At 36.9% G+C, this 19,539-nt stretch overlaps 1 protein-coding gene across 1 annotated transcript; it reads right to left on the bottom strand.

The window, feature by feature from the left end:
- Positions 1-277: 277 nt before the first annotated feature.
- LOC136030702 (uncharacterized) lies at positions 278-1,492 on the bottom strand. Its single transcript, XM_065709772.1, has one exon. The coding sequence runs from the start codon at positions 1,490-1,492 to the stop codon at positions 278-280; it is 1,215 nt and encodes a 404-aa protein (XP_065565844.1).
- Between the last annotated feature and the right edge of the window lie 18,047 nt (positions 1,493-19,539).

The raw sequence follows: 19,539 nt of genomic DNA, 5'->3' as shown, positions 1-19,539 counted from the left end.
CTTTTGTTAAATCTAGAAAAATCGCCAGAGAATATAAACCATCATCTTACGCCGATTTTATATTCATTATATGATCCGTAATTGCGAGTTCAGTGGATCTGTTTTTCCGAAATCCATATTGTTTATCAGAAAGAATTTTATTAGCTTCAAAGTATTCATATAGTCTTTTTGCACCAAGCTTTTTATATATTTTCGAAAAAATTGGAAGTAAGCTAATTGGTCGATAGTTATCAATTACTGTTGGATCTCCTCCTTTAAAAAGTGGAATTAATTTGGATTATTTTAGTTTGTTAGGGAAAATACCTTCGTCAAGGCTTCTGTTTATAAGGACCGTAAGAGCCTCAATGATTGCTGGTTGTACTTTTCGTATTAGTTGCAAAGAAAGCCCATCTAGGCCCGTTGACCTTGTCCCTTTAATTTCACAAATGCATTTTTTTACTTCATCACATGTAACAGACGGAAAATTTTGCATTTCTGCCATTGTCTCTTGTTTCTTTAGTTTTGGAGGTGTTACCTGTGTCATTAGTTTTCTTTTCGATTTTGCATTCGACAGTTTATCTTTTTTTATTTTTTGTCCCACATTTACAAAAAATGAATCAAGAAGACTTGAAATTTTTTCCGGTGATTTTATTGATTCTTTTTCACTTACTAGTTCTTTTATATGATGTATTTTTTCTGACTTATTTGGATCAGTGACCGAATTAATTATTTGCCAGGTTTTCCTGGGGTTCCCATTAGCATTTTTAGAACTCTTTTGAAAATATATTTCCTTTGCATTTATTTTCAGCTGGTTTAACTTATTTCTATATTCTTTAAACTGGTGAAAATTCTCTTCAGACGCATCATTTAAATATTGTTTATAAAGAGTTTTGCGGTTGTTAACAGAAACGAGAAGTCCCCGTGTCATCCATGGTTTTCTGGACAAATGCTTACGCTTTGGCTCCTTCAACACAGGACAGTGGTAATTATAACTGCTAGTAATTAAATCAATAAATGCCGAATACGCTGAATCTGAATCAACTTGGGCTTGAAAAAATTTTTCCCACTGAATACAATTTAAGCTTAGTACCAGATCTGCAATATTTTTTTCTGATTCATCTCGCCAATTAAGCCTGTAATTCGGTTCTAACTTTATCTTACTTTTATCCGTCACTACATCAGTGAAAGTAGCGAAATGATCTGATGTTTCAAATAATAGCACTTCTACGAACTTTCTAACAATATTTTGGTGAGAGACAAATATATTATCAATCAGAGTCGCGGACGTTGGAGTTACCCTTGTGGGTATTCGGACTATAGACAGGTAACCATATGACATACAGTTTTGAAGAAATAAGAGAGTTTTGTTATTTTTTAACGATAGTAAATCCATATTAAAATCCCCAAGCATGATTACCGGGTACTGATGACACTTCAACTTTGACAAAAGCTTTTCTAGTTCATCCATAAATATTTCCGTATCACCTGACGGGCTATGATATACCAACACCATTAGAATTTCCTGATGATTTAATTTACCTTGAGACAGAATGACTCAAATATTCCTTCAACACGAATATTAAAATCAGGTATTAGCGAATAATCAAGTCCTTGTCGCACATAATACGCTAGACCACCTTTCCTTAGCTTTTCACAGTTTAATACTTCTAACGAGAAACCTGTAATATCAAGCATTTTCTTATCCATGCTCTCTGTAAGAAACGTTTTTGTCAGCGCTAGAACATCAAATTGATTATTTCTACTAACAACTTCAGATATTTCATCATATGCTGTCTGTAATGACTGACAATTTAAGTGGCCAGCCCTTAAGTCCGACTTATTTACCTTTTTCGAGCACTCACTTACATATCTGCATGATATAATATCTACCAATAATTCACTCTGTTCTTTGTCATCTTCACCTAGCGTTGTGTTTATCAAAGAATCTAGGCACAGAGGATTTTTTTCAAACTGTTCTAGTCGATTCATCTGTATAATGCACTAAATGAACTAATTAATTAATCACTGACACAATGCAATTACTCCCTGTCTTGTTACATTACTGGTTGAGAAGGATCGGGCAATGCAGTTATGTCATCGACATTTGTAATTCGCTTTGTAGTTGACCCTATTTTGGCCATGATTTTTCCGACTATTGTCCAAACATTCCGATTTCCAGCTTTGTCTTGCCTAGCTTTAGTCAAAGACTCAGAAATGAAGAGACCTGTTCCTTTTAATTTTTTTCTTTCACCCAGTACTGTTTTTGCCAACAAAACTGTTCTGAAGCTCACCTCAAAGGATGCCCCTCTCTCCGTTGTCTCGTTGCCAATCTTTCCAGCTTTTTTTTCATAATGTTCAACAGATTTGATGACACAGTTTGTGAGGCAGAAACCTCTTTCACGCCATGTATGACCAGCTTTGTTGCCTTCGCTTCCTGTTTCAAAGAGTCAATCTCACACCATAGCGAATTGACTGACTTTTCATAGGTCGAAATCATTTTTTCAATTCGCAGTAATGACTTATGGTATAGTTCAAACTTTATGTCGTATTCGATCTTCAAACTGTCGTGGACAGCTTGAGTGATTTTTTCAATCTGAGAAGTCGTAATTCCTGGCATACTGTCCTTTAGTTTTTCTACTTGTTTTGTGATTTCAGCAGAAACCGTTGTGCTAATATTGGCTTGATCGGACGCTATCTTGAGCGCTATTTGATCAAGCGATTCTCGAAGCGAAGTTGCGTTACTCAAGACAGTTCCACCAAGATCCGGATTTTGAAGCATTTCTTTTAGTGCTTTTGCCACTGCGGGCCTTTTATCGGTTTTGGCCACTTCATAACCAGCATCGTATTCCATTAGGGACCCAGCAGCAACAATTGCGAGTTCGTTTTTACCTCCGTAGCAGAGTACTTGGTACTTAACTTGACCGTCCTTAATTGGTATAACTTTTATTATCTTCACGGGCCAGCTTTTGTAGTGTGTAAATATGCACAACACTGTTTCATCAATTGTAAACATCCTCTCCATCAGTGGGCGGGGACAGAAACTATCACTGAATATATCTCGATGCTCAAAGTTTGATTATAGTCCAAAAATACGGTAAATGACTTATCTTATTTAAAGCTGGAATTACTAAAGCTGGAATTACTTGTTTAGACAACTCTATACCAGCTCAAAGGAGAATGCCTGGTTACAAGTACTACAAAAAAGATCAGCCAGTCTAAAACAAGAGGTTGTCGTTGTCAATGCAATGCCACCTTATTCATTGCCACTTTCAATCCTGCATTCTGACCTCCTTAATTATCATGACAAAATGATATTCAAGTTATTCATTGAGATTCAAAAGAAGAGACAAATCCAATAGTGATTACATTGGTGATTCAAGTGTATTTACCTCTTTCTTTAATTGGTCATGCTTATATCCCTTTTCAGTAGCCAGTGTAATAAAGAGGTGGAAGAACCACCCTTGGGTCTTCATGAGCCATCCCTTTTATGAAAAAGAAGATTATGAAGACCAATCTGATTCTGATTAGAGATATCTATAGGCGAAATCAAACCAGCTCATCGTTAAAATAATTGCCCTAGTATAGACGTCATATTCATACAAAACTTTACATCCACCCCCTCAATCCAACAAGTATGGTAGCCCAGCTCCACCTCTATTGAAATGGATTTGTTTTATACACACTCTGAGACCAGCTTTAAAATGTTAGATAAAAGAGTAGCCATTGGCTACTTTTGAATCTGAGAATGCAATACTGCTACTACTAACAACTCACCACAGCACCAAGCCGATTGAGGTCAACACAGCTACGCACACTCCTCCTTTATCCCAATCTGTTCAAAGCCTCCTTCTTTACAACCTCCCATGAATATCCCATTGCCCTTAAATCTTTTTTTACGACATCCTCCCACCCCAACGATATGCAAGCTGCTTTCTGTTTCACCAAATACAGTTGGCCAAAGAGGACAATCTGTCATCTTTCATATGTAGAATCTGCCCAAGCAATTTCAACCTTTATTTCATTATAGCCCAAGAAACCGTGATTAAACTGTTTTTTGAACAGCCTACACTTTGAAAAACAGCCAAGTACCCGGAACAATCTGTTGGCAATTTGTATGGAAAAAACCTAGCAAATCTTCATCCACTTTTCACAGAGCCCATGCTTCAGAGCCATATTTGATCACTGTAGCTTCCAATATTCCCCTTTTTCAAAAATCATGTTCTTAATCTTCAGTAACTTGTTTCTAACCTCAGAGCCACCATATTTAAGTAACGCATTTACCGAAATATCAACACCTGGGGTCTCACTATTTTTCAATCCTCTTAGTACTATTACTAATTTTATCCTCACAAAACAAATATTCCTTCACATCCAAGGTATCACAAACTTTTTCACATTCCTCCTTATATTTTCCTGCAACCCTATCTCAGTTTAGCACATTCTCAAAATATTCTCTCATCTTTGAAAATTTACCCTGGACAATTTTCCTTAACATCTCCACGCGTAATATTTAGTCTACAATGAGAAAGCAAGAATTTCCCAAGTTTTTAAAATTAGTTTCTGAAAAATATACTCCTTGAAAACTTTCCTTCCCATGAAAAATTACCTGTGTGGAAAATCCCACCAGCAGATAATTGCCCCCCCCCCGAAAAAATGTATGCATATTTCCCAATAACAAATACTATACATACAAAATGGAAAAATTTTGTAAGTTAAAGACCTTTCCCAAGGGGCTGTGGGAGGGTCATGATTCTCCCAAAGGCATAGTTTTTCGGCCTTTCAACTATGCTGAACAAAATGAATATCTTAAAATTTGTATTGGACCATTTTGAGAAGGAAGGGGTATGGGAGGAGGCCGAGTTCCCTTCTTATTGTTCTCGTCACTTAAAAAGTACACTAGAACTTAATTTCAGTTCCAATGAGCCCCTTAACGATATTTTAGGAAAACTAAGTTGATACGATCACCCTTGGCAAATAAAAACAAATAAACATGCGTCCGTGATCGTTCTTCTGACAAAAAATACAAAATTCCACATTTTTTTCAGATAGGCGCTTAAAATCTCTGTAGTGGTTCTCTGGTACCCTGAATCTGACAGAGTGATTTTTATTAAGATTATATGACTTTTAGGGGGTTGTTTCCCTCTTTTTTTCAAAAATCAGGCACATATTCTTAGGCTCCTAACCTTCGATGGGTGAGATTAAATAAAACTTGTTTATTTGAAATCAGCTTAAATCTCATTCTTTTTATGTATCTATTAGTATAAAAATTCTGATTTTTAGTGTTCGGTTACAGGTAAGCCGAGTCGCTCCTTACCTAGAGTTTAATACCACGAACTGTTTGAAAAATCATTAGATTTAGGAAAAAAATCTCTTTAGAAAGAAAATCACTATAAATCAATAGCCAAAAGAAAATCACTAGGCAAAATTGAAAGTCATTAAAAATGGTGACAAATCACTAGGGGTGGTAACCCTGTCTGTGTGATGTTCTGAAAATCATTAGCCTTGGAAAAAAAGGACAAAAAAATGGAGACACATATGTGCTACTAATGAAGTAATTACGAAATGTGACACAACATTCTGGGTTTTTCTAGATAAGCTATATTTATAGTGGAGCAAATATGATTAATATTTCTAAGAAGGCCTATCAAGTCCCGAGGGAAGAGGGGGGGGGGATTCAAGTTCAATTTGTGATTGGTTGCAGGTTCTGTCTGGTTTTGAACATCTTTCACACAGCCAATTTTGATAATCGAATTATATTTGTTGGAGAGTCAAGTTTGAAGTGCTAGGAACGAAATAAGTGGATTTCGTTTTAATTTGAAACGGCTTTGTATTTCGGTGAAAAACGCTTTATAAATAAAACTGAAATTCAAAGCTGCTCCCTAGTTATCTTCATTTTAGAGAGAATAGTCCTTATAAACAAGTATTCAAAATCGAAAGATTTAATTCTGAGAAGTGTTTTTAAACTAAAAGTGTAGGTGAGGGGCTTTTCACTTTTTTTAAAAGTGCTTCAGGTAAGTCAGGGAAAATTTCAAGAATGAACCCATAGGTGTGAAAACAATTCCAAGAACTCTCGCAATAGTTTAAGCCAAATTAAAATCTTGTGCCAGTCCCTAGGCTGTATGCAAAAGTTGGTTGATTTTTCTAGTTCGATGTATTTTGTAGGTATAATTGGGCGCCTCGTAAAAGGTATAGATTAGGGGCTATTGAGAAGGAAGCGATCTTAAGAAAACGATTCTTACTTTACAGTATGCACAATAATTATAGTTAATACAATTCGACTGTGTATTCACTTTACATCACCACCAATGCCTCCGCCCTCTAATGTTCAAATATGCCTTAATTATAAATATATAGTGTATATTTAAGGTGCTTTCACTTCCTAAATCTGTCAGTGGTTATATCCTCTTATTTTAAGACTTTCAAAGTGGAAAGGAATACGCCCTCTACATCTGCAAATAGGACTGATGTGGAATCATTGAAGAATAAGAAGGGAGATATATAGCGTATGATATAGTGCCAACCTCAAATTCTTCATCTAAGTAGAAGATATTTCTCTCACGCTCGATCTTAATGAAATATCAAAGAATATCATGAAAATATAATACATTAGAAACAAACCTAGGCTATTTATTTGCACATTAGGGGGAGTCGGGTGTGAAGCGGGTCTGCAAGGAAAATTTTTAGGTACAATTATTCTGCATATTATGAAGTAAGAATTGTTTTCTAACTTCACACTGTCCAAGTACCCTATCCACCCCCCCCCCTAATTTGCAAATGTATAGCCCAAATTATACATTTCCTATCTATTTTTCCACTTCTCTTTGTCTTGTCTCACGCTAAGCTGAAAGAAACTAACGAAAGAAACCGGTTCTACCATGCATCAATGGATGTACAACTTGAGTGGTCAGTGCTATATCTTGATTGTAGTTGCAACCTAGTAAAGGGCGAACCACGGCCCATATTATCCAAAAGTAGAAAAAGTGTTCTGAAAAAAAAGTCCTGGTGAAAAAAAATTGTCATCTGACATTAAATCAGGAATAGTAAATATTGTTTCGGTTAATCCTAAATTAAAATTTTATTGCAAGAATTCCTTGGGATTTCGATAATGAGCCTACAATCTCATAAAAAAGGTGTCAGATCAAAAGAAAAGCGTATCATTGGAATCAGCATGGTTAAAAACATTTATTAGGACAATTACGGTTCTTCACTTTTTTCACCAGAGTTAGCAAATGACCAGAGCATCGTAAAGGTGTTTAATAGCTCATTTGAACGGAAATTATATTGCTAGTGCCCTTCTTAAGCAACCAAAAGCTTTGGAGGGCCACTAGTCCCCTTCCCTCCCCAAGATCCCCCTCCCCCATAGTTACCGAGTCAGAATTTTTATATAGCCATTTTGTTGAACATAGTTAAAACGTCCAATATATATGGTTTTGATGATGATAAGATCCTGTACAGTCCCTGGGGAAGAGGCTGTGCGTTGTATCGGTATCGGTTTTATCGGTATCACGTGTATCTGTATGGGTGTATTGCTATTGGGCGTTTTGGTACGAATGTTTTTAATAGTAATAAATATACATAACTTACGAATTAACCTACGTAACGAAATTCTATATTCGTATATGATATTCGTATATGATTACGTATATAAGAGGGTTTCCCCTCGTCACAATCTAGCTATTTTCACTAAAGTTCGAATTTTGTTCCGAACATTTAAGAATGACCCCTGAATCACATAGGCCGTTTAATGAGAAAAAATTGCTCTTTTGAAATTACTAAAAATACTTGAGCGTAAAGAAAAAGGTGTTAAGGAGGAGAAAAACCCATTCATGTACAAAGTGATTTCTGTTCGTTTTAAGTTTTAATGTTGCTTCTTACTTTCAGTTGAAAAAACTTGTGTTTTTATTTAATTTCTAATTGTTTTTATAAATGATGCTGGAAAATTCAGCGTTCCCTTCATGAAACTACTCTTTATGATAAATTCCTCAATGGAGAGATCCTCCCACGTAACCCCTCTCTTGAACCCCCTCCCCACCAGAACCCTACCCCTGAAAACATCTGTATACTTCCCAATAATCAATACTATATGTAAACAATGGGCAAAGTTCATAACTTGCAGCCCTTCTCCAGAGAACGGGGGGAATTTAATCGTCCTCAAAGACTTATTTATAAGATTTTTCGACTATGCTGAACAAAAGCTATCTAAAAATTTTAATCTGGTGACTTTGGGGAAAACTGAGCATAGGAGGTTGCTTAGTTGCGCTTCAATTTTTCCGTCCACTAAAATGGGCTCAAGAAATTTGATTTTTGTTAGAATGAGCCCTCTCGCGACTTTCTAGGACCACTGGGTCGATACAACCACCCCAGGGGAAAAACCCTAAATAAACACGCATCCATAATCTTTCTTCAGGCGAAAAATATAAAATCCCACATTTTTGCAGATAGGAGCTTGAAACTTCTACATTTGGGTTTTCTGATACTCTGAATCTGATCGTCTGATTTTCATTAAGATTCAATGACTTTTAGGGGAAGTTTGCCCCTTTTTTCGAAGATAAGGCACATTTTCTCTAGCTCGTGACTTTTGATGGGTAAGACTAAACTTGATGAAACATATATTTAAAATCATTACAAAAATCCAAATACAATCCAATTAAGAAGCTGATAAATCAATCCATTGTGTGTTATGCTGTTTAATGAATCTAAACATAATATTTTAACATAATTTTTAAGATCAAAATGAAAAAAACAAACAAATGACCGTAGAATATCAGTTAAATTGATATATACTGACATTTCTTCGTCTAGGTTTTGATAATTTTTTCATTTATGAAAATAAGAAAGGTGAAAACATTTCAAACGTATTTTGTTTTCAGTAAAGCGCAAATTGTGTTCTCGTCTTGAGAAGGCATAGGGGCTATCAGCCCTACTCATGTCAATATTTCCTCTTTTAAGTTTCACTCGGCTATTTATTGTAGTTTCTGTTCATTTTGATTTTTATTTATTTATTGACAGTGACTTGTGGTAGTTTTACACTTGGAAGATTATTTGACTTAATTTTAGCTCATTCTTGGCTTAATGGAGTTATTTGCTTTCCTTTGAAAAACTTGCCTTTTGGAAAAAGTGTTTTAAATTAATTTCTGTTTGTTTTTATTGACATAGTCTTTTTCATGGAAAAAAAAATATTTTATATCTTTTCAGTTTTCTTCTATGAAAATTCATAGTATGGGTTGCTATTTGTATGTTGGAGAAATTTTTTCAACAATTTTAATCCTGACACAAACATTAACTTTTCATTTAATTTTATAGCTTATTTGAACTTGGCCTGAAAAATAAAATTTAATATCTTTCTCAAAAGACTCCATTTATGCTCTTTGACAACCTCGATACATTTACACTCTTTTTATTTATTAAATTGCAAGAAAATAAGTAGTAATATAAGTATCCCAAAGTTCAACTTAATACCCTCAGTCGTCCTCGATATATTTCTGAGGCGTCTTATTGGCAACCATTTAACACAATACCTTTTGATTTATAATAAAACAACATTAAGTTTTAAAGTATAATGGGCCAATTACATAATTTTGGGGGGTTGACATGCCTAATATCACTAAAGACATAGTTGCTGGACTGTTCTACTAATTTCAACAAAATGGCTGTCTCAAAATTTTGACTACTTGCGTTTGGAAAACGAATGGGCTTGAAACAAGGGCTGCTTACCCTCCAATCTCTTGTTATTCTTAAAAAGGGCACCAGACACTGGCGTTGTAAGTGGAGGACAGGGGGAAAGACTCCCCTTCATATATCTATTAAAAACATTTTAAACAAGTAAAAACAAAGTAGAAACATTTTAAATAAGGTGCAAATTATTTTTTGGTCTTTAGAAGGCATGGGGATTGTCAACCCTACTCATATTAATTTTTGCTCGTTTTGAGTTTGACTCAGTTTGTATGGCACTTGGTATTAACCAAGTGACATATAGTAATCACCAATTCTGTCTGTCTGTCGGTCTGTCTGTCGGTCTGTCGGTCCCGGTATTGCTACTTTAGGCACTTCCAGGTAAGCTAGGACCATGAAATTTGGCAGGCGTGTCAGGGACGGGACCAGCTTAAATTAGAAATAGTCGTTTTCTCAATTTGACCATCTGGGGAGGGGGAGTGGGGGGCCGGTTAATTCGGAAAAATAGAAAAATTGAAGTATTTTTAACTTACGAACTGTTGATCAGATCTTAATGAAATTTGATGTTTGGAAGGATACCGTGTCTCAGAGCTGTTATTTTAAATCCCAACCGGATGGAAAACACTTAGAGTGGAGGGATTGGGATGAAACTTGGTGGGAAAAATAAGCACAAGTCCTAGATACATGATTGACATAACCGGAATAATTAAAAAAATGAGGTATTTTTAACTTACGAACGTGTTATCGGATCTCAATGAAATTTGATATTTAGAAGGATATGGTGTCTTAGAGCTCTTATTTTAAATCCCGATCAGATCTGGTGACATTGGGGTGGGAGTTGGGAGGGGGAAACCTAAAACTTGGAAAAAACTTAGAGCAGAGGGATCGGGATGAAACTTGGTGGGAATATTAATCACAAGTCCTAGATGCATGATTGACATAACCGGAAAGGATCCACTCTCTTTGGGGTAGTTGGGGGGGGGGGTAATTCTGAAAAGTTAGAAAAAATGAGGTATTTTTAACTTACGAACGGGTGATCGAATCTCAATGAAATTTGATATTTAGAAGGATATCGTGTCTCAGAGCTCTTATTTTAAACCCAACCGGATCTGGCCACATTGGGGGGGGGGAGAGTTGGGAGGTGGAAACCTAGATAACTTCGAAGACCACACTGCCTTTCCATGACGAAAGTAAAACAGTTCAAAATAGGGATGATACCTTTTTATTGATAGTGAAATATAAAATTATTTAACTGGATATTTCGAACACATATTCAGTGTTCATCATCAGCAGTAAAACTTTTACTGCTGATGATGAACACTGTATATGTGTTCGAAATATCCAGTTAAATAATTTTATATTTCACTGTCAATAAAAAGGTATCATCCCTATTTTGAACTGTTTTACTTTCGAGGTGGAAACCTAAAACTTGGAAAACACTTAGAGTGAAGGGATCGGGATGAAACTTGGTGGGAAAAGTAAGCACAAGTCCTAGATACATGATTGACATAACCGGAACGGATCCGCCCTCTTTGGGGTAGTTGGGGGAGGGGTTAATTCTGAAAAATTAGAAAAAATTTCCCGGTCGTCATTTATATCTCCCGGTCGTTATTTGTGTCCCAGTGCCCCAGTCTGTAATTTCTCTTTGAGTGTACCGGTCGTCATTTATATTCCCTGTGTTCCGGCTTTTAGTTTTCTTTTTCTCCTTTATTTTCCTTTTTTTCCTTTATTTTTTTCCTTTTTTTCTTTTTTTTTCTTTTTCAGTTTTTAGTTTTTTTTAGTTTTTTATTATTTTTTTTTTCTAGTTTTTTCAGGTTTTTTTCTTTTTTAGTTTTTAGTTTTTTACCTTTTTTTGTTTTTTTTTATCTTTTTTAGTTTTTTTCTTCTTTTGTATTAATGCTAAAGCCAAGGTTCTAACCTGGAGCCTCTCGGACCTAGAACCAGAAACATACATGAAACAAACATGCATACACATAAATCGTTTTTATATAGATAGATAGATAGATAGAAAGATACAATACAAATTAACTGCGTAAAACTTTGTTTACGATCCAATTCTACACATGTCGAAACAGCAGCGATACGATTAGGTGAAGGCATTCCCAAATCCTGAAGAGGTTTGTTTGCCATACATACGCACAAATCTTCTTTAATAACTAAAGTGTAGTTATAAATTTCTGATGTAAAATCAAAAGTCATATCTGACGTCTCTAACCGTTTTCGAAGGAGTATATCTTTGGACATTTTCGACTTATATTTTCCCCATAAGTCTGTAGGAGCTGAAGGAGAGCAAGTTGTTAGAATGATTCCAAACAATGCACGAATTTGACTTGGAGTTGACGTTTCGCACGCGTCATTGATAGAGTTATCCCAGTGCTGGTCATTCTTCAATAAATTCAGAGCTTGGCATGCACTACGGTAAGAATCATGTATAGTACCGTTTATAGTTCTCAAAGGACATCGGACCGGGCACATTCACCAAAAGCAGGCGTAGAAAGAAACATTCATGTTGACTGGTGTGAACGGTGTAGAGTCTTCCTACCGTGGTATCTTTGAAGTTGGTAGGCTGGCCGTCGATTGACTTACCCTGTTTTCGATGTTCACTTTATTTTTAGTGTTCCACGTGTAATACGAAAGCACTTCAGTATACAGCAGTTTTTTTGCAAAAGAATCATTTTTGCATAGCGAAAAGAAAGCAGTTAACTTTGTATTCGGTGGATTCATGGGTCTTTGTTGCACGTTGGATTCTGAAAAATAAACAGGTTGGCCATTCTGTAAATGTACCGCTAAGTGAACAACAGCTAGACTTCGTTCATGTATCGGAAATGAAAGAATTCCCCAAACAGCTTCATTACTGCTTATGTATCTTCCAGCCTGATATTGTACGATTTCGTCGATATCTTTGATTTCGGACTGCAAGCCAAAAACTGCCATGTCACTGCCTTTGTTGACGTATTTACATATGTATTTGATTACCTTCACGGAGTTACAGTATTCAACGTTTATGTGTGCATTAAATGTTTTTGATAATAATGGGGAATATGGAACAATCCACTGGTTATCTACTTCGATGGTAGTACCGTTACACCTCTTTATTATTGCTGTTTTACCGCCATCTTCAGTAGATCTTCTTCTATATTGTGGGTAACCATCATTGCCAGTAATTGTGTTGGGTACTAAAAGTCGAGGATATTGCTTTGTGCACCTTCCTTTGGCCATGCATGGTAAATTTTAGTTCAGTGCACCGCAAGGTCCATGTATCATGTTTTTTTAAACAATATTATATAACCCCTTATCGACATTTTCATCAGATATTTCAGTGGAAATCACATCATCAATTTCGTTAGAAGTAATTTTATAGTGTAGTCAGAATAGTATATGTGCGTGTGGCAATCCTCGTTTTTTCCATTCCACTGAGTAAATCCAGCATCGCACTGACCCAGGTTGCTCTTGTGATTCCTCAGTACGCTTTCTTTTGGTGATTTCTGTTTGAGACGCAAGCCTATTTTCACGCTGATATTTTGATTCCTCGCCAAGCTTTCTTTTCTTACTTTCTCTATAAGCCGCAAGCCTGTTTTCCTGCTGTTCTTGTGATTCCTCGGCAAGCCTTCTTTTTTCTCTTTCTCTTTTAGCAGCAAGCCTGATTTCACGTTACTCTGGTAGTTCCTCGGCACGCTTTCTGGTCTTAATTTCTCTATCAGCCGCAAGCCTTTTTTCTTGCTGTTCTTCTGATTCCTCGGCACGCTTTCTTTTCTTACTTTCTCTATCAGCAGCATGTTTTTTGGCATAGACTTGAGCAGCTTCCTTGGCTGTTGGCATTGTAGGTTCTTCAGTCATTTTACAATTAAACATATTTCCGTGAATGAATGTCTTAAATACTTTTAATGACGTCATTATCATAACAAACATGACGACAACTAACTTCATGACGACAGACATGATGACATGACGTCACTCGACAGACACACAGACAACTTATTTATATATAGATATATATATATATATATATATATACTTCAGTTGACAAACATGACGTCAGTCGACACAAAAACATGACGTCAGTAGACAAACACATAGACAAACAGCTTATTTTTATATATATACTAGCTGTTGGGGTGGCGCTTTGCGCCACCCCAAAACCTAGTTGGTGGGGCGCTTCACGCCCCCCCCCCCAAGCCCCCCCACGCGCGTAAGTCGTTACGCGCCATGTTAGTTACGCGCCATTGTAGTTGTGTCCCTGTGTCCCACCTGTGAATATAGATAGATTTATATATGTGTTTCAAACTACGTAAAAATTGCGTATATACAACATTCTTGGCTTTCCCATTGTCTGTCCATATACAAAGCCGTATGTACTAATAATGACGTCATATGCAAACGCTCTTTTTACAAACAAACAAACATGCATACACACAACTCGTTTTTATATAGATAGATAGATAGATAGATACAATACAAATTAACTACGTAAAACTTGTGAATATACAACAGTCTTCGCTGTCCCATTGTCTGTGCGTATAAATAGATTGTCAGGTTTACCGAACCTCAAAGATGCAACATACAATTGTACATTGGTAAAGCAATCTGTATTAAGATCTATACCGCATTTTTCTAGTGATTGCCCTTGAGCTTTGTTGATGGTGGTTGCAAATGCTAATCGAATTGGGAATTGCAATCTTTTAAATTGAAAAAGCAGATCCGTTGGAATCATGGGAATGCGAGGAATAAGAACAGCCTCGCCCTCATAAGGCCCTGTCAAGATTGTGGCCTCTATTAGGTTTTCCATTGTTTTTTTTACGGCAAGTCGCGTGCCATTGCAAAGCTTTGGTGGGTTGATATTTCTTAAAAGTATTATTGGTACGCCTATTTTTAGTTGTAGCACGTGTGGTGGAAACCCTGAAGGATCTATGGAATTTAAAAATTCAGATGGATAATTAACCGCTTCATTTGGTTCCAAAATACAAATTAACTGCGTAAAACTTGCGAATATACAACATTCTTCCCTGTCCAATTGTCACTGCCTATAAATAGATTGGCAGGTTTACCGACCCTCGAACATGCAACGTACAATTGTCCATGGGAAAAACAATCAGTATTAAGATCTATACCACATTTTTCTAATGATTGACCTTGAGCTTTGTTAAGTGTGATTGTAAATGCTAATCGAATTGGGAATTGCAATCTTTTAAATTGAAAAGGCAGATCCGTTGGAATCATGGGAATGCGAGGAATAAGAACAGCCTCACCCTCAAAAGGCCCTGTCAAGATTGTGGCCTCTATTAGGTTTTCCATTGTTTTTTTTACGGCAAGTCGAGTGCCATTGCAAAGCTTTGGTGGGTTTATATTTCTTAAAAGTATTATTGGTACGCCTATTTTTAGTTGTAGCACGTGTGGTGGAAACCCTGAAAGATCTATGGAATTTAAAAATTCAGATGGATAATTAACCGCTTCATTTGGTTCCAAAACTGTGTCGACTGACTTGTAAAGGACTGCCTGGTCTCGAATCTTGGTCAAAACAATATTGTTGATTTCGTGGACGTCTATATTTTTGGGTGCGAGAATCGCTCTTTCACTTTGCCATTTATTATTTTTATAATTTTTTAGAATATTCGGAAATACTTTTTCAATCAATTCATTTTTGGACGTCACTAAATTACAGAAATCAGCAGGTAGTTGTATACGTCCTGAAATTGAGTCTACTGGGAGCTTTCCGTTTCCCATTGCCAGCAATTGATCTGAAAATGTTTGACCAGAGTCATCGTTTTGCAATCGGACACGCATATTTGTAGTTAATTTTAATATTTTTACGTGTGCCCATAAATTAGAATTTTTAAGGCAAGCATTCATTTCGTCTGCAGGAGTTGATCTAGGTATTATAAGTAGTGTTTTCCTGAAATCTCCCGCAAGCAATATTAATGTGCTGCCAAAGGGTTTCGACTTCCCTCGCAAATCTTTCAAGCATTGATCCAGAGCCTCGAGCGATTTTTTGTGTGCCATTGTGCACTCATCCCAAATAATAAGTTTGCATTGCTGCAATACTTTACCCATCCCAGATGATTTAGAAATATTGCACGTGGGAGTTTCTGTAGAATGCAAGTTCAGAGGCAATTTCAAAGCAGAATGAGCAGTTCTTCCACCAGGCAGCAATGTTGCGGCTATTCCGGACGACGCAATTGCCAACGCTATATCATTTTTTGATCGAATTGATGCCAGAATCAGTTTTATCACAAACGTTTTACCAGTACCTCCTGGCGCATCCGAAAAGAAAATTTCTCCAACGTTGTTATCTCCAATAAATTCAGAGCTTCGCATGCACTACGGTAAGTGTCATGTATAGTACCATTTACAGTCCTCAAATACTCAAAGGATGTCGGACCGGATACATTCACCAAAAGCAGGTGTAGAAAGAAGCATTCATGTTGATTGGGGTGAACGGTGTAGAGTCTTCCTATCGTGGTATCTTTGAAGATGGTAGGTTGGCCGTCGACTGACTTACCCTGTTTTCGACGTTCAAATACTTTATTTTTAGTATTCCACGTGTAATACGAAGGCACTTCAGTATACAGCAGTTTTTTTTGCAAAAGAATCATTTTTGCAAAGCAAAAAAAAAGCTGTTAATGTTGTATCCGGTGGATTCAGGACTCTTTGCTGCACGTTGGTTTCCGTGAAATAAACACGTTGACCATTCTGTAAATGTACCGCTAAGTGAACAACAGCTGGACTACGTTCATGTATCGGAAATGAAAGAATTCGCCAAACAGCTTCATTACTGCTTATGTATCTTCCAGCCTGATATTGTACGATTTCATCGAAATCTTTGATTTCAGGCTGCAAGCCAAAAACTGCCATGTCACTGCCTTTGTTGACGTATTTACATATGTATTTGATTGCCTTTACGGAGTTACAGTATTCAACGTTTATGTGTGCATTAAATGTTTTTGATAATAATGGGGAATATGGAACAACCCACTGGTTATCTACTTCGATGGTGGTACCGTTACGCTTCTTTATTATTGCTGTTTTACCGCCATCTTCAGTAGATCTTCTTCTATATTGTGGGTAACCATCATTGCCAGTAATTGTGTTTGATACTAAAAGTCGAGGATATTGCTTTGTGCACCTTCCTTTGGCCACATGCATGGTGAATTTTCGTTCAGTGCACCGCAAGGTCCATGTATCATATTTTTTAAAATAATATCATGTAACCCCTTATCGACATTTTTATCAGGTATTTCAGCGTCACCGTCAAAGCAAAAATGACGACAACTAATTTCATGACGTCAGTGGACACAGAAACATGACGTCACCTGATCCACAGAAAGACACACAGACAGACAACTTATCTATATATATAAAAATAAGTTGTCTGTCTGTGTGTCTGTCTGTGGATCAGGTGACGTCATGTTTCTGTGTAGACTGACGTCATGAAATTAGTTGTCGTCATTTTTGCTTTGACGGTGACGTCATTCAAGATATTTAAGACATATGTTCACGTAGAAATCTATTAATGTTTAAGTTTACAATGACTGATGAACTTACAATGGCAAAAGCCGATGAAGATGCTCAAAGAGTCTATGCCAAAAAACTTGCTGCTGATAGAGAAAGTCAGAAAAGAAAGCGTGCCGAGGAACTACCAGAGCAACGCGAAAGCAGACTTGCTGCTAAAAGAGAAAGTGAAAAAAGAAGGCGTGCCGAGGAATCAAAAGAACAGCAAGGAAACAGGCTTAAGGCTGATAGAGAAAGAAAGAACAGAAAGCGTGCCGAGGAATCAAAAGAACAGCAAGGAAACAGGCTTGAGGCTGATAGAGAAAGAAAGAACAGAAAGCGTGCCGAGGAACTACTAGAGCAACGCGGAAGCAGACTTGCTGCTAAAAGAGAAAGTGTAAAAAGAAGGCGTGCCGAGGAATTACAAGAACAGCAAGAAATCAGGCTTGCTGCTGATAGAGAAAGTAAGAAAAGAAAGCGTGCCGAGGAATCACAAGAACAGCAAGAAATCAGGCTTGCTGCTGATAGAGAAAGTAAGAAAAGAAAGCGTGCCGAGGAATCAGAGCAACCTGAAAGTTATCGCCTGGCATTCAGGTACAACCCAGTCGATGATTATAGCTTGAGTAGATGTGTTCAAATCGGGACAATGTCTAAAATTTGTCCCTATTGCAAGGCCTTGAAATTCAATGGTGAAACAATGGGAATGTGTTGCGCCTCAGGAAAAGTTAAACTTCCTCTATTGGCTGCACCACCAGAGCCATTGAAGACTTTCCTTACTGGAACTACGTCAGAATCTAAGTGTTTTTTGTCAAAAATCAGAAAATACAACTCAAGTTTCCAAATGACGTCGTTTGGAGCCCAAATCGAAAATCCAGATCAATTTATGTCTACTTTCAAAGTAAAAGGGCAAATTTATCATAGAGCAGGGTCCCTTCTACCATTCTCAGGCGAGAATCATAAATTTTTACAATTGTACTTCATCAGTGATAGAAATTCTGAATTGAATGCACGTTGCAAAATTTCTCCCAACATTGAAAGGACAATCGTTTCCCAATTGCAACATCTTTTCCACGAAAATAATAATTTAGTGCGTCTGTTTGAAACAGCCATCAATTTGATGCCTACTGATACGCAAGTTGTTAAGAATTGCTGAAACTCATCGATGCTACGATGCCCTACAATATCCTATCATTTTTTGGGATGGAGCCGACGGCTATCACTTTAATATTAAATTGATGAATCCAGCCACTAACAAAGAAATGAATAAGAAATGCAGTGCAATGCATTATTATTCCTATAGACTAATGATTCGGCAGGATGAAGAAAATTATATTTTAAAATGCCGTGAATTGTTTCACCAATTCGTCGTTGATATGTATGCTAAAATTGAATCAGAACGTTTGCTATATATCCGCCTGAATCAGACCAAGCTCCGCTCTGAACAATACATTCATGTGCGAGATGCAGTTATAAATGACGGTAATACCACAAACGTTGGAAGATTAACAATTTTACCTTCGTCATATGCTGGCAGTCCCCGTCATATGCATGAATATGCTCAAGATGCTATTGCGTATGTTCGTCTCTATGGTCGTCCAGACTTATTTATTACATTTACATGTAATCAATCTTGGGACGAGATACTGCAGCTTTTACTTCAAGGACAATCGGCGGTTCATAGGCATGACATTACGGCCCGTGTCTTCCGGCAAAAGTTGAAATCACTGATAAACTACATTGTAAAACTTGAAGTGTTTGGGTCAGTGCGATGCTGGATGTACTCAGTGGAATGGCAAAAACGAGGTTTGCCACACGCACATATACTAATCTGGCTACATAAAAAATTACTTCGAACGAAATTGATGATGTGATTTCCGCTGAAATACCTGATAAAAATGTCGATAAGGGGTTACATGATATTATTGTAAAAAATATGATACATGGACCTTGCGGTGCACTGAACGAAAATTCACCATGCATGGCCAAAGGAAGGTGCACAAAGCAATATCCTCGACTTTTAGTATCAAACACAATTACTGGCAATGATGGTTACCCACAATATAGAAGAAGATCTACTGAAGATGGCGGTAAAACAGCAATAATAAAGAAGCGTAACGGTACCACCATCGAAGTAGATAACCAGTGGGTTGTTCCATATTCCCCATTATTATCAAAAACATTTAATGCACACATAACGTTGAATACTGTAACTCCGTAAAGGCAATCAAATACATATGTAAATACGTCAACAAAGGCAGTGACATGGCAGTATTTGGCTTGCAGCCCGAAATCAAAGATTTCGATGAAATCGTACAATATCAGGCTGGAAGATACATAAGCAGTAATGAAGCTGTTTGGCAAATTCTTTCATTTCCGATACATGAACGTAGTCCAGCTGTTGTT

Source organism: Artemia franciscana, chromosome 8 (genome assembly GCF_032884065.1).
Source record: "Artemia franciscana chromosome 8, ASM3288406v1, whole genome shotgun sequence".
NCBI lineage: Eukaryota > Metazoa > Arthropoda > Branchiopoda > Anostraca > Artemiidae > Artemia > Artemia franciscana.
Note: the sequence above shows the minus strand (reverse complement) of the source record. Positions and strands in the feature narration are given on the sequence as shown.